General features: G+C 39.5%; 1 protein-coding gene and 1 non-coding gene across 4 annotated transcripts in view; both read right to left on the bottom strand.

Annotated features, from left to right (window-relative positions):
* Positions 1-13,565, bottom strand: part of LOC134224417 (TBC1 domain family member 16) — a 28,897-nt gene that overhangs the window by 10,282 nt on the left and 5,050 nt on the right. For 2 of the 3 annotated variants that reach the window (XM_062703755.1, XM_062703754.1), the window contains exons 2-4: positions 1,616-2,671; positions 808-1,506; positions 601-745 (exon numbers count right to left, since the gene is read on the bottom strand). In XM_062703755.1, coding sequence (XP_062559739.1) covers positions 601-745; positions 808-1,506; positions 1,616-2,658 — 1,887 coding nt within the window. In that variant the 5' untranslated portion in view covers positions 2,659-2,671. Of the gene's footprint in view, positions 1-600; positions 746-807; positions 1,507-1,615; positions 2,672-9,645; positions 9,790-13,565 lie in introns of those variants that run through there. The other variant, XM_062703756.1, reaches the window with a different exon arrangement.
* Trnat-agu (transfer RNA threonine (anticodon AGU)) lies at positions 68-143 on the bottom strand. Its single transcript has one exon. It is a non-coding gene; the product is annotated as a tRNA-Thr (tRNA).

The following is a 13,565-nucleotide window of genomic DNA, read 5'->3' as shown; positions in this document are numbered from 1 at the left end:
ACTCATATGTGAATATGTACGTTATGTGGAAGATATTGATTTGGAAAATGTATTGGAGGTAACCACTTTCCCTTCGATGGGACTCGAACCCATGACCCTACAGTACACTAGACTGGTACTTTAACCAACTAAGCTACGAAGGACCTCCGTCGGCCTTCGCAACCTAGCGGCTACTGAACAAGCTCGAGATTCCCAGATTGGACGCATAGTCAAATCACTCGCAATCCATTTCTCAAGCCAACACTTCCACATGTGTATAGTACACGCTCTTCTAACACACTACACCCGGTTCTTTTTTTACACGGATGGGTTTTAGCTGATTACGACCTTCAGCGTTGATGAAACTATGAAACCATGAAAAAATTCACAAAAAATCAAAGATAATTCAGGTGGTATTTCAAAAGCTGTAAAAAATCAGGCTTACCGGGAAATTAAAGAATACCAACCGTGTAAAAAAAATTTGGGTGTAATCTAAGATAACAAAATTAATCGTCTAGCCAAATGAAGAATTGGAAGTGGATTACAGATTTTCAAGGCAATTTATATAACGCATTTGGACGGGTTTTTGAGTTGGCTAAATGCTTGAACTGCAAAACTCACCAAATTCCGATCGATGTCGTTGTCAGTAGGTGTGCAAACAAAAATTGCTCGTTGCATAAGACCCACGAAGCACCAGAAAGTTTCTGATTCATTTTTTATCTCACATAGAACGGGAGCTAACAGATCGCTCATACCTTGTGTATACCTAAGTGGAAGACAATTCAATGAATGCTTTAAATATCCGAAATCAACACATTTTACACTTACGACATTCCGGGATTGTAGAAAGCATAGTTCAGCAGAATATTTTTCATGGTATCAATATTTGGGTTGTCGTCGCCGGCGAAGAAGGGGTTCCCACGATCCGTCCGAATCACGTCTTTCTCTATCACGCACTGCACCGTACGCCAGAACTGGGCTTGTGCCTCCGGTGACATCGAATAAAGTCGTCGTCTTGTAATCTCTTCGTACTCTTGACGCCGAATTTCCGCCAACGCTGCACGGTCTTCGAATGTCGAATTGGTGCTGTAGCAGTGCAGCAGGAAAGGCCAGACCGTTTTGCGTAAACTTTTCTCTAGTCCACCGAAGAACACGCACTTCCGTAACTGTAGATCGTCCTCAATTTGTCCTTTCTCGTTCAACAGCGTCCCGTAGAAGTAATCTGTCGTGATCTTGTTGACCTTTCCTTCCTCTGGGTGTAGCTCAGCTTTCCGTACTTCCGGTCGACACACCATGAACTGCCGATATGGAAGATTTGGTTCGTCCTGGCCTGGGGCCAGCTTGATATTGTGCAGAAGACAGTGCCACTGGTGCAGGACTTGTGCCAGGTGATCCAGTCCACCGTGGTGGAAGTGCAGGATCTTGTACTGAGATTCTCTTGAGGCGATCACCAACTGGCCGGATGTGCAATTTTCGTCATTGAAGAACAAACGGAGTGCTCGCATCTGACTCAGATCTACGGAAAATCTGGAAGAATATAATATAGAATATACATGTATATATCGTTGCATTATAATAAGAAGATCCATTCAGTACTTCAAAGTCGAAAGAATACTATTAGGAAAATCATACATACCTTCTACATTTCAGCGGGGCTTTGCGGCTGACGATCGGTGAAGCCGAAGCACTCTCCGGAAAGGCCAGATTGTGCTTGTACGCCAACAGTTCCGGCGACATCCAGTTGGGATTGTTTTCGTCATTGGACGTTATTGAGAGCGACCGCATGAAGCGCTCGTTATGGGGCATCGACGTTTCCGGCGGTGAAATGTCCACATTCTGGATGTGGGGATTCGCGATCGTTATGTTAACCGATGTAACCGAAGCTTGCGGGACCAGCACCTTAACCACGTTGGTTGCCTTCGATTCTTCCGATTCTATCAACGGTTGAAGTTCGGTTTTCAATTCCTGTTCTTCGGCCGTTTCTTCCACAATGCTTGTATGCGTCTCCGAAGTAATGATGCCTTCGTCTTCTTCGTCATCGTGGACATCCTCACGACTGTATTCGTTGCTGTTGCAAAGACTGGCTTTGTCTGAATTCGAACTGATACTGATGGTTTCTGAGTAATCCGAACAATTCATAGATTTTGTTTCGGTTGATGACTGTGCTAGAGTTTCATTATAGGGTTCCAGGAATGGATTTGTATTAGCAATTTTTATTGTAGTAGTAAATGGGTTGCTATCAGATTTTTCCGGTTGATGATGAACGGAGTCAGGTTTTTGTGTTTGATTATCTTTCGACGATTGTTGCTGCATCTGGTGAAGTTGTTGGTGTTGTTTCAGTTTGTTCTCAAACAGACTGCTTGTGCGAAAGAATCCGCAATTTTCAACGGTAGAAGGACATTTTCGCAAGGTGGAATTTGGAATCCACGTGAGAAAGAGGGTAGGTCTCTTGGCATTATTATACTGATCGATGAAGGTTTTCGTAGTGACAGTCAAATATCCGGGGTAATGTAAAATGTCAGATTCCTGGCGAACGACCGCCGGCGGGTGGACGCAAATGTTATTCTTACAGAATAGAACTTCGTTGTCTTCATAAACGAGTTCATTACTTTCACCCTCGTCCTCATCACTTCCCATGATGTAGCTAGACGCACGTTTCAATATGTTCACTATAGGCATTTTGGAATGTGTTCTGAAAATAATAGATCTATAACTATAACATCTATTTTATAAAATTTAAGGTGTTATATATTAAGCTGTTAATGTTATACAATCTAACCCAACTCTTGTTTTATTTAATAAATATGATTATTGTTTCCAAATATTCTAACTTTTCTGCACTGATAGAAGTTCAGCCTATCACCGATGTAGTGCATAAATTAGTTGAGTTGCATATTGCCAACAAATGTGGCATGGCAACAATAATTCCCATCGTCAAGGTCTTGCAACGTGGGCAAGAACACCCAAGTGCAATAGCCCATGTTGCAACCGCCAACGATGCTCTTTTCCCAAGCTCAATATTCCCAGGCTAAATGATTCTCGAATTTCACCTACCGACGGGTTGTCAACTGCAATATAATTTTAACGCATATCGATGTTACCATGCGCCTCCTATTTACCGATTCTCTCATTCTCTCGATTTGTCTCTGTGAAACCAATTATGTAGTTTAGAATTAAGGCTCAATAGATTTCTTAGACTTGAATAAAATTCATTCGTATCGCAACCACGGAGTTGAGCACTTCGGATGACCTCCTCGATATCATACGTAGTACATGGCTGACCGTGCAGGCTCAGTCCGCGAACGTTGGAAACTTCAGTTAAAGTTCGAAAAAGTGTTTGAGTGATTTCACGAACGTTGGAAACTTCAGTTAAAGTTGGAAAAAGTGTTTGAGTGATTTCGAGACGAAGGAAGAACCGTAAATATCGCCCGAGTTCTATTATGAAGTGAAAGTGTATTGAAACATGGGGAATCAAAAATCCTCTCCAAAAGTTTCCCAAGAAGGAGATCATGATCTAACGATCATCAATACACAAGAAGTGCATACAGACTTCTTTCTTAACCATGAACTAAAGTTAAACATTATCATTGGACTCCTGATCCTTCAATTAGTGCTAGCCCTATACAAAATGCTAGTTAAACGTGAGAAGAAGCGTGCCACAAGAATCGCGGCGAAATCACTCGCCAACCTAAACGAAGTGACCATGCAATAGACACTCAAGTGAGCACGAAGAAATTTAAGTTTCCGTTGGAGACAAAAGTGATCGGTTTAAAACAAAAAAAAACAGATTTGATACAAGATCCAGCGACCCCAGCGACCCGAGCGACCCCCGAAACAACGAGACAACGTTCAACGACACAGTGCTACGTGGTGCACTGTATCAGGCCGAAACCGGAGATGCAGGTGTGAAGCAGGCAATGCGGAGTCAGATGACGTGTGCAACGGTACGAGCAGCACTGGAAGACCGGAGCAAGTGGTCCCCAAACAACCATCTGGACATCTTAAAGATAAGGTAACAAGAAGTTATAAAAAAAAAACCCTTCATAATTTGTAAATGGATCTTGAATCAATCGATTATAAAATTCAGAAAATAATTAAAGAATTATCGAATATACTAAATAATTTAAAGAAAGCTCCATTTAGAAATTATAAAAGGGCTACACTTTTACAAAAACTTTCCAATGCTACAACGCTTTATAAAGATTTAGAGTTGATACTAGTAAGTAGCGAAAAATATATTCCTGAAAATTTGCTTAACTTTTACATAAAAGGGTCTAGGTTAGAGTACGATGAAATAAAAGAATTGATTAAATCAAAACTGGAAACTAAAAACTATATAGGGTTACTGCTCCTGGACTTCATCTCATAGCTCCGATATTGGTCTCACGAAAAACAAAGCAATGAAACGGTATTTGGTTTGTTTATTATTTTTGTGATTTTTTTCAGCAGTGAGCACGCATGTTAGCAAAAAGAAGCGACGAAATTGGTGCCGCATTTCCTTATTTCGCGATGAGATGAATATATGTTCAGTGAGATGGAAAACGGAACAGTTCCCCTATCTATTGTAACTTCAGTGTTGGTGATAGTTTATTGTATCAAATTAAAGAAAGCTTGCAGAAAAATTGTGTCAATGCCTACCGTTGACATCAAATTGGGAACCTCGTTGGTTAATACCTACGACGGTTCCCCCGCACAATTAAATGCTTTCGTCGATGCTGTCGCGTTGTATTCCGACACCGTCGATGCGGAATTTCAAGCGGCAACAGCTGATCAGAAGGCTGCCGCGAAAGCCACAGTAGTACGTTTTGTAAAAACAAGGTTAATAGGATCAGCGCGCCAAGCAATTGGCGAGTTGAATGACTTACAACAGATCATCGCTGCAATTAAACTTCGCTGTGGAGCAAAAATTTCAGCGGACGGAGTTTTAGCCAAGCTTAAAGCTGCTAGGCAAACTTCTTCCACTGAAAATTTTTGCGAGACAGTGGAAAAACTAGCTGATGATTTACGATCGGCATACATTAACGAAAATATTCCGGCAGATACTGCCGAAAAAATGGCTACTAAGCGCGGTGTTGAAGCGCTAGCCACCGGAATAAAAAATCCTGAATCAAAATTAATTTTGAAAGCAGGAACTTTCGGAAAAATTAGCGATGCAGTTTAAAAACTGCAAGAAAACGAAAGTCAGGAGCCGTCAACGTCTCGACCACAAATTTTTCATGTAAGAGGACACCACATTGGTTATAGAAGTCGTGGCCGCGGTTTCAGTGGCCGAAGGAACCGACCTCGGGGTAGAAATTCTTTTCATAATGGCCGCTACAACGGCAATAGTAATTTTTTCAACAAATTCAGAACCAGTTCTAATGGCAATTGGCGTGGTGGAAACAGCTATCAGCACCAACCACGCTACCAAGGACCACCTGGCCGTCACATTCTTTACAACAGCCAGGGAAACTCCCAGGTCCCCCAACTCCAACCACAAATTGGGGGAACAGCAAACAACCAGCAAACGCAGCAACAAATCCCTCCCCAGCAATTAGTACAAATACTACATCGCCAGTGAAGCGTTTTTTCTCCATTAATCCTTCATGTAGTAATTTTGTAGTCCTGAGATTAGATTTTCTTGAAACAGAATGCACCTTACTGGTGGGTTCTGGAGCAGAAATATCTATTTTCAAGGCCAGCAAAATACTCCCCACAACTTTTGTTAATACTAATGACCAATGCTATATTTCTGGAATCAACGACCATTCAGTGTCTACATTAGGTACTGCTACAACAAATATTTTACTACCAAATCAAGGAAAACTGCAACATAAAATTCATTTAGTTGATGGTCAATTACCGATTCCCACCGACGGAATACTCGGTAGAGATTTTTTATGCAATTATTTCTGTTCAATTAATTATGACACCTGGATGCTAACAGGTAGATGCAAATCAGAATTTTTTGAAATCCCCATTCATGATGACATGGATGGTAATATTTTTCTTCCACCTCGATGCGAAGTGTTTAGACGCATAAATATCGGAGATACTCATAAAATCTTCTTAGTAAAATCCAATGAAATAGTCCCTGGAGTGTTTATCTCTAATTCAATAATCGATTCCAACAACCCCTTTTTGAAATTTTTGAACACTACAAATGAAACAGTCAAAGTTAAACGAAATTTTTCTAGTTACTTACTCGATATTGAAAACTATGAAATTTATTTTTTCAATAAATTACCAAGCGACAATTCTAGGCATCAGCATTTATTGTCTGAGCTTAATTTGGAACACACCCCACAATTCACCGGTTTGCATAAAAAATTACAGACTTCCCGAAATTCATCGCGCGGAAATCAAAGTTCAAATTGATCAAATGTTGCAAGGAGATATTATACAGCCTTCAGTATCTCCTTACAACTCACCGATACTTGTTGTCCCTAAGAAATCTACAACAGACGATAAAAAATGGCGTCTCGTTATAGATTTTAGGCAACTGAATAAGAACATTCTAGGAGATAAATTCCCGCTCCTAGAATTGATGATATTTTAGATCAGTTAGGTAGAGCAAAAATATTTCTCTACTCTAGATCTGATGTCCGGATTCCATCAAATTGAAATTGATGATGCTTCGAAACAATTTACAGCCTTCTCCACCGAAACAGGTCATTACGAATTTAAGAGACTTCCTTTTGGTCTCAATATATCACCTAACAGTTTCCAGCGGATGATGACCATAGCTTTGAGTGGTCTTCCCGCGGATTGTGCATTTTTATACATCGATGACATTATTGTCATCGGCTGTTCAATTAAACATCATTTACAAAATTTAGAACTTGTTTTTGAAAAGCTTCGTCAACGTAATTTGAAGCTTAACCATTTCTCATTTCTTTTGTTCTGACGTGACTTATCTTGGTCACCATATTTCAAATGAAGGAATCAAGCCCGATGAATCAAAATTTTCAGCAATTAGTAATTTTCCCACACCTAAAAATGCAGACGATGTTCGACGATTCGTTGCATTTTGTAATTATTACAGACGTTTTATACCATATTTTGCAGATTTAGCCCATCCCCTAAACAATCTATTACGAAAAAATGTTAAGTTTGAATGGTCCGAAGATTGTAAAAATTCGTTTGAAATTTAAAAAAACAAATTATTATCCCCTCAAATTTTGAAATTTCCTGATTTCAAAAAGCCTTTTATCTTATGTACCGATGCATCTAAAATGGCATGTGGTGCTATGTTAACACAATCACATGGAGACACTTATTTACCAGTGGCATATGCAAGTAAGTCCTTTACTAAAGGTGAACGAAATAAGTCCACCATAGAACAAGAACTAATTGCAATCCACTGGGCAATCACCCATTTTCAACCTTATCTATACGGAAGGAGGTTTACAGTCAAAACTGACCATCGACCTCTCGTATATCTATTCACAATGAAAAACCCTTCGTCAAGATTGACTAGAATAAGAGTTGATTTGGAAGAATTTGATTTCAATATTGAACACGTAGAAGGAAAGCTAAATGTCGGCGCCGATGCACTTTCACGTGTAATTGTTGATTCAGATGAACTAAAAACTATCTCTGTTTTACCGATACAGACAAGGTCTATGACAAGAAGAAAACCAAGCAATGTCACTCAAATCGATAGTTCAAAGACTGATCACCTTAGAGCATACGATTCAGTGAATAACATTGATGCGTTTGATCTTCCCAAACTAATAACCGAAATTGATGAGATACAGACAACGGTGTCAATAAAAATATATGATAAAAAATTGAAAAAGAATCTTGCTCAAGCGCAATTTTCTGTAATGATGTGCACATCCACTAAAGACTTAGAAATTATTGACACAATTAACGAAATGGCCAAGTACTTGAATATTAAAAAGCTAGCAATTGCAAGGAACAGTATTATTTTTTCGAAGATAAATACTGAAGAGTTTAAATCATTATACAACCAATCTCACAACGAAGTCGACGTAATTATCTATACACCAGCGATAATTGTTTCAAATCAAAATGACATCAATCAAATAATCCTCGAGAACCATACATCCCCACTTGGAGGACATGTTGGTACTACAAGATTATTGAATAAAATACGTAAAACATACTACTGGAAAAATATGCGAAAATCTATCAACCAGTTCGTTAAGAACTGCATTGATTGTAAAAGAAACAAACACACGGTACATACGAAAGAAAAATTCATTGAAACCACTACTCCCACGAAAGCATTTAATGTTGTGTCCATTGATACAATAGGACCCATGACCAAAACTAAAAAAGGAAATAGATATGCATTAACACTACAATGTGATCTCACAAAGTATGTTATTGCTATAACTATACCTGATAAGCAAGCTCAAACATTAGCAAAAGCATTTGTTGAGCACTTTATACTCATATACGGATGCCCAATTTTAATTAAGACCGATTTAGGAACAGAATATAAAATGAACTGTTCAATAATATATGTCAACTACTGTCAATTAACCACAATTTTTCTACAGCTTACCACCCCAAACAGTTGGCGCCCTTGAACGCAATCATCGATGCCTTAATGAATATCTTCGACAATTCATTAACGAGCAACTCGATGATTGGGATTCTTGGCTTCAATTCTATACTTTCTGTTACAACACTACTCCCAACACTGAACATACATTCACGCCATACGAATTAGTTTTTGGTAATTTGGTAAATTATCCTCGAAGTTTAGTGAACCCCTCAAAAATCGATCCAGTTTATAACTATGACAATTATTATACAGAACTAAAATTTAAATTGCAATATGTAGCAAATAAGGCAAAAGAACTTTTAGTCAAATCTAAACATAGGAGAATAGCTAAACAAGCAGAAATAGCAAACCCCATAAATATTAAATTAGGGAAAAAAATACTTTTAAAAACTGAAAACAATAGAAAATTAGACAAAGTTTATAATGGACCTTTTGAAGTGATAGCAATAAGCCACCCGAATGTAAAAATCAAAAATTGCGAAACAAACGAACAAAAAACAGTGCATAAAAATAGAATTGTAAAACTTTAACAAACAAACTACGTTACACAAAATTGTATAGTAATTTTTAAAACATAGAAGGTGTTTGGTAACATTAACTTCAAAATTCAAATGATTTCTCTACGATCATCATTTTCCTTAAAAGGGGGAGATGTAGTGCATAAATTAGTTGAGTTGCATATTGCCAACAAATGTGGCACAGCAACAATAATTCCCATCGTCAAGGTCTTGCAACGTGGGCAAGAACACCCAAGTGCAATAGCCCATGTTGCAACCGCCAACGATGCTCTTTTCCCAAGCTCAATATTCCCAGGCTAAATGATTCTCGAATTTCACCTACCGACGGGTTGTCAACTGCAATATAATTTTAACGCATATCGATGTTACCATGCGCCTCCTATTTATCGATTCTCTCATTCTCTCGATTTGTCTCTGTAAAACCAATTATGTAGTTTAGAATTAAGGCTCAATAGATTTCTTAGACTTGAATAAAATTCATTCGTATCGCAACCACGGAGTTGAGCACTTCGGATGACCTCCTCGATATCATACGTAGTACACCGATCATCAACCTCAAGAGCTTCACGTGACGCTTAGAATTGATCCCGCAGTCACTCACGCGAATAACTGCTTCTTGTACCGACTTACGATTGTTAACAATGAGCACCTCTGTCTTATGGTGTGCTAGGCCCTGCTGCCGAGAGCTCATCTATTCCTCCTATAGTGATCGCGTGGGCCGCCGATTCTAGTCCAACAATCGACTTTCCGTAAACCTCTAGCGTTATGTCGTCGGCAAAGCCAAAGATCTTAACACCGGAAGGAAACTTCAGTCCTAAGACACCGATTGGCTAACATCACTATAAGGTCTAATAGCCTGGGCTGCACCGTTGCCCTTTACCACGTTGCTTCGCTCGACTGGGCATCCTCTCTCGACATATCGACCAAAGTTCCACTAGGCTCGAACATTCGAGAAAGTTCCATCACCCAACCAATGGTTGTTAGATTTTCTAACAATTCTGTATAAGAATCAACCAAAACCTGTATAAGAACTGGGCATATGCGAAATTGTTAGATTCTTATACAGAAAATGTAAGAAAAGCTTACAAAATTGTTAGATTCTTATACAATATTTGTGTAAGAATCTAGCAATTTCGCATATGCCTAGTTCTTATACAGGTGTTGGTAGATTCTTATACAGAATTGTTGGAAAATCTAACAACCGCCGATTGGGTGCAGTGTTTTAAAAGGACCGGGTTAACACGAGAGATGAAGTCAGGTAATCTTCAGATATCCGGTGCGCAAGGCTCCAGAAAGTACAATCTGTCCGAAGCGTACACTACGTCATCTCTACGAATTCACCAGCAATCGGTGCTGCTCAACGAAGTGCAGAATAAGTATCCACATCTAGAAGGAATCCCCCTTGAGTCATACCGCGTTGTAGTTCCCCGAATCCTTATCGGTCTTGATGAGACTGGGCTAGATAATAGATACGACCCAAGTAACCAAAAGTTCCTTTAAGAGTACGTTTTTCGCTTAAGCAGCTCAGCATATGAAAGCATATGGAAGTATGAGATGCCCGACTCCCGGACAATAAACCGATGGCACTCTGTAGATTGCAAAACAAAATGCCGACAGATCCAACACTTTCGGGGGCACATAATTTATGCAAGACCACATCAGTCAGCAAAGGTTACGTGAGAAAGTTGAAAACATAAGAACGGCTCGAACCACGCCATTGAGTGTGGTATCTTCTGTTTTTTAGTGGTGAATCCGAATGAACCGCGCAAGATACGATTCTGGATGCAAGAAAATGTAAGAACTCAGCGTTCACATTGTTCAAGTTGTGACACCAACATTGTGAAAAACACCAACGCAAAGCGATTCGGAGGAGATCCCTCAGAAGCAGTCTACGCAATAATAAAACGACTTTACGTCGGCGGCATTCATAGACGGAGCACGGAGACGTAAGAGGCAGCCACCCAACTATCATAAAAGGTGAAGAAAACCCACTACCTAGGGGTTCGAGATACGAAATTGGCTGTCTAACTCCAAAATCGTTGAGAGTACTCTTATAGAAGCATCAACAGATGACAAAAATCTCAATATTAGTGAAGAAGCAACGGAGAAAGTGCCCGATATGCGGTGGAACACCTTGAGGGACATCTATATATGCATACAAGATGACGTCTCGCTTCAACAAAGCTCTTCTGTCCGGAAGTCGTCGGCCCACGAAGCACGAAGATCTTAGAAAGCTGATGATGATCATGACTTGGCCAAAAGGGGAGCTCTTCCAAGAATTCAAAAACATCAGCTGTGTGAGAAAATTTTGAGAACCAGCTCAAGACGAAGAAGCATTGCCTCTCCAATCGGATCAACTTATTGCTGCTCAGATTACCTCAATGGAATAGATGTTGCTGAAGATATAATGCCGAGACGCACGCAAACGAGCACTACGGAACCTCCGACTCAAGGATCATCGATCATTTAGTAATTTGCAGTCGATCATTTTGTAGTTTGTATAACTCATTCCAGAAGCTGAATTTCAGAATGTGTTGTATGGCGGACTTCTAGTGTGAAGGTTTTTCTACAATTCTGGCTAATGGTTCGTTGTTAGAATTCAACTAATAACGGAGTTATAGCTAATAGTTTCCGTAACGTAGACTAAATGATAACAAAATTTCAATCATTTAGTTTAAGTTACTACAACTAGCGCTATAACTCCGTTATTAGTTGAATTCTAACAACGAACTATTAGGCAGAATTGTAGAAAAACCTTCACACTAGAAGTCCGCCATACAACACATTCTGAAATTCAGCTTCTGGAATGAGTTATTCACAAACTACTTAATGATCGAACGCAAATTACTAAATGATCCATAACATCCTTGCCTCCGACACGATTGTATCCGAAAACCATTCTTCATTCTCCTCTTAGAGATAGGGTGAGAGTCTTCCAAGCCGTGCTCTCAGGCAAGTATTCGCTAGTTTCTGATAATTCTGCTTCTGATGAAACTTTGGCTTGCAGCACATCCAAAACTGATGGAAATAGTCATCCTCTAGTTGGAAAGCCGGGACGCACGAACAAAAGCACTACGGAAGCTCTCACTCGCTCCGACACAGTCAAGCCGTTAACTCCACACTTGGTCGGAGATAGGGTCTTCCAAACCAAGCCGTGCTCTCAGGCAAGTACTCGAGGACGGAGGACGACGGAGGTCCTTCGTAGCTTAGTAGGGAAAGCACCTGTCTAGCGTACTGGTTTCGTGCGATCAAACCCCACCGAAGGGAGCGATTACCCTCCAATACCTTTTCCGAACTAAATCTATCACATGTTGTGCATATGTCATCAGCAACTGATTCTGAATTGCATATAGGTATATTATCAGAACGTATAAGAGAGCCCCATACGAAAATTGATACGTTTTTCCTAGCCGCAGCTGATTCAAATTACGATGTAATCGTGCTTACTGAAACTTGGATCGATGATAGTATCCTCTCAACTCAATTGTTCGATAATTCATACGCCGTTTTTAGAACAGACCGTAACGTCAGAAATAGTCGAAAGACGCGCGGCGCAGGGTAGGGTAAATGATGTATCTTGGACAAGCACAGGACATTCATTAGAAAATATATCGAGATTGAATAGTATAAACAATTGAAAACCACTAGGTTCATCCAAATACATAACCTATGATTAGTCTTGTGTCTCCATTGCCCAATTTTTGAGTAAATCACGTTTACTAGGTGTAAACTGTGATATACTGCGAACTGAAATATTTTCTTTTTGGACATCAAATATATAATTTCGACATGGAAAATGCATATATTTTGGACAGCGTCATTTTCTCCTAATTTAAAAATGGTCACCTACAGATCTCAATGGTATGACTTACCTACACGTATTCACATTCATTTAAATGCATTTATTTGCTTAACTGACATAGATTTAACCAGAAATTAACATTGTTTCGCAATCTTATCGACATCATTGAAAACAGCCTGAAAGTTGGCAATTAATGGTTCATCCATGTACTGTACATGGGGTGACCAATAAATGTCTGATGCATAAAAACATAACTTCATTTTGGTCACTCCTTTTTCATCCGTCTCAAGTTCATGTTAAGCGATTGGAATATGTTAGTATCTCAATTACAATTAAACTTTGGCCGCAGGACCTCAAGATTGCCGTTTGAACCAATTTAAACGTGTTTCAGGTGCATGTTACGAAGAGTCCTATAATGCATGTTCTCCTGCATACTGGCGTCCAGCAGGCACTTTGGTAGAAAGCTTTACATTTTAGATAATTTTAAAGATCAATAATAGTTGATTTGTGAATTCTCATCAGGAGCCGCTAGAGTTGAGGTAAAAGTGTGCAATGATCATAATTTCGATAAAAATTATCCTACACATTATCTAAAATTGATCGAAGAAGCTCAGGCTTGTCCAAAATATGTACATGTCCAAAATATATCATTTACCCTATTGATTGCGGCTTCCTCTAGATTTTGCTCTTTTGTTGATCTAACTCCCGAGAGCGATTTACTGGAACAGTTGTGGGTGAGGTTGAGAAT

Source organism: Armigeres subalbatus, chromosome 3 (genome assembly GCF_024139115.2).
Source record: "Armigeres subalbatus isolate Guangzhou_Male chromosome 3, GZ_Asu_2, whole genome shotgun sequence".
NCBI lineage: Eukaryota > Metazoa > Arthropoda > Insecta > Diptera > Culicidae > Armigeres > Armigeres subalbatus.
Note: the sequence above shows the minus strand (reverse complement) of the source record. Positions and strands in the feature narration are given on the sequence as shown.